General features: G+C 61.1%; 1 protein-coding gene across 1 annotated transcript in view; it reads left to right on the top strand.

The window, feature by feature from the left end:
- Positions 1 to 1,561, top strand: part of Tpra1 (transmembrane protein adipocyte associated 1) — a 7,181-nt gene extending 5,620 nt beyond the window's left edge. Inside the window, exons 4-5 of the mRNA XM_015506738.2 lie at positions 169 to 249; positions 940 to 1,561. Coding sequence (XP_015362224.1) covers positions 169 to 249; positions 940 to 1,204 — 346 coding nt within the window. The 3' untranslated portion in view covers positions 1,205 to 1,561. The remainder of the gene's footprint in view (positions 1 to 168; positions 250 to 939) is intronic.
- Positions 1,562 to 2,020: the final 459 nt, after the last annotated feature.

Below are 2,020 nucleotides of genomic sequence, written 5' to 3'. Positions count from 1 at the left end.
CTGGCCCAGTGCGAGGGCGGAGTCTGACAGAGTGAGGGCGGGGTCTGGCCCAGCGCGGGGGCGGGGTCTGGGCATGGCCAAGCAGCCTGTGGACCTGGAGGACGAGGACAGGGTGGCCCCGGAGCCTCAGGGCCAGTGACACTGATGATAATCCGTCCCCATCTCCAGCTGTGTGGACGCCACCACTTTCCTCTACTTCAGCTTCTTCGCGCCGCTCATCTACGTGGCCTTCCTCCGGGGCTTCTTTGGGTGAGTCTGGCCGGTCCCGGACCTGCTCTCTGTCCAGCACCCCAAGGCTCCAGGGCCACGGGTGCCCTCACGTGGTGGACAGTGAGACTGCGCCATTTGCTTCCTGCGCATGCGCGGAGTGGTAGCCGCACTCAGATACAAGGCAAGGCTTGCCTGGTGTCTGTACGCGCATGCGCCTAGACGTGCACCCGCGCAATCTCGCGCCTACGTGCGCGTACACGTATGCAAACAGATGGAATAGGCCGTCCGTGAACGCGGACTAGTGCACTTTCCCCAGGAGAGTGGCTGGGCATGGCGCCCTGCGTTGCTGTCTTGCACTCATTCATGAAGCAAGCTTTCGCTGAGCACCTACTATGTGCTGGCATTGCTGTAGCCAGTAGACACCACAGGGCAGGATTGAAAACAAGGCTTGTGCCTGTCATGTCAGGAACTGAGGAGGCCGAGGCAGGAGGATCGCAAGTTGGAGGCCAGCCTCAGCAATTTAGGGAGGCCCTGAGCCACTTAGCAAGATTCTTGTCACAAAATTAAAAAATTTTAAAAAAGGGGCTGCAGATGGGGCTCTGTGGTTAAGCGCCCCAGTTCCATCTCTATACCCCAGTCTGGGCGGTGACCTTCTTAGGGTGGGCTTCCATACCTGGGCCTCTCTGGACTCCCAGGGTGAGGCCCCCAATCCTCTCTCCTACCCACCAGCTCGGAGCCCAAGATCCTGTTCTCCTATAAATGCCAAGTGGACGAGACGGAGGAGCCGGACGTCCACCTGCCCCAGCCCTACGCCGTGGCCCGGCGGGAAGGCTTGGAGGCCGCGGGGACTGCTGGGGCCTCGACTGCCTCCTATTCCAGCACACAGTTCGATTCCGCGGGCGTAGCCTACCTGGACGACGTGGCGTCCATGCCCTGCCACGCGGGCAGCATCAACAGCACCGACAGCGATCGGTGGAAGGCCATCAACGCCTGAGAGCCGCCTCCCTGGACCTGCGGGGACAGACGGGACCGGGGGCCGAGGCCGGACTCCCAGGTGGAGCAGATGAAGGGTTGGGGGCGAGGCCTGCACCTCCTGCCCTCCAGCCCCCAGTTCCCTTGGTGGCCAGTGCTCCAGCTGGGGACCCCTCGTCCTTTTTCCATCCCCTCACCCCGCTCAGCAGGCCAGACTGGTCTCCCAGGGACAGAACCTCATTGCACAGGATGGCTGCTGCCCACCTCCCCTCACTGCCCCACTCCGCAGCCACTGGTCTCCTCCGAGCGCACAGCGTGGGGGACCAGCGGTGGCGTGTATATTTTCTTGATTTATTTTTTAATAAAAAGGAAAAGAGTAGAAAGTGTTGATGTGGAAGTTTCTAGAAGGTGGAGCTGGGTTCCTCCGGGCAGCGTGAGGGGGGCTCCTCTTGGCCCAACCAAAGGACATTCAAAGATGCCAGCCGCTCTGGAAGTACCTCTGTAGAGGCCCCGGGGGAGCTGGCACATTTGTCCCCTGGTGGCGGAGCAAGAGGCCCCCTTGGAGGAGCAGGGAGGGGGCAGGGCCACTTGCTTAGCCTTGGTGCAAGCCACCAGGAGGGGAGTGACTCTGGCTCTTCTCATGGCTCTGTGTCAGCCTGGCCTTCAAGACCCTCCCCTGGAGGCCAGAACTGCACCCAAAATCTGCCCAAAGACTGCGTGTCCAGAGCATTCCAGAATGTTCTACGTCGGGATTCAGACCCCCCCCTTCCAGGGCAGGGGGCAAACACAAGATCCTTCTGGATTTCTCAAGGTTGCAGTTTCTCCAAAGGCCTGCCCT

This window comes from Marmota marmota, unplaced genomic scaffold (genome assembly GCF_001458135.2).
Source record: "Marmota marmota marmota unplaced genomic scaffold, marMar, whole genome shotgun sequence".
NCBI classification, from domain to species: Eukaryota; Metazoa; Chordata; class Mammalia; order Rodentia; family Sciuridae; genus Marmota; species Marmota marmota.
The sequence above is the reverse complement of the archived record's forward strand: the minus strand, read 5'-3'. Positions and strand labels throughout refer to the sequence as shown.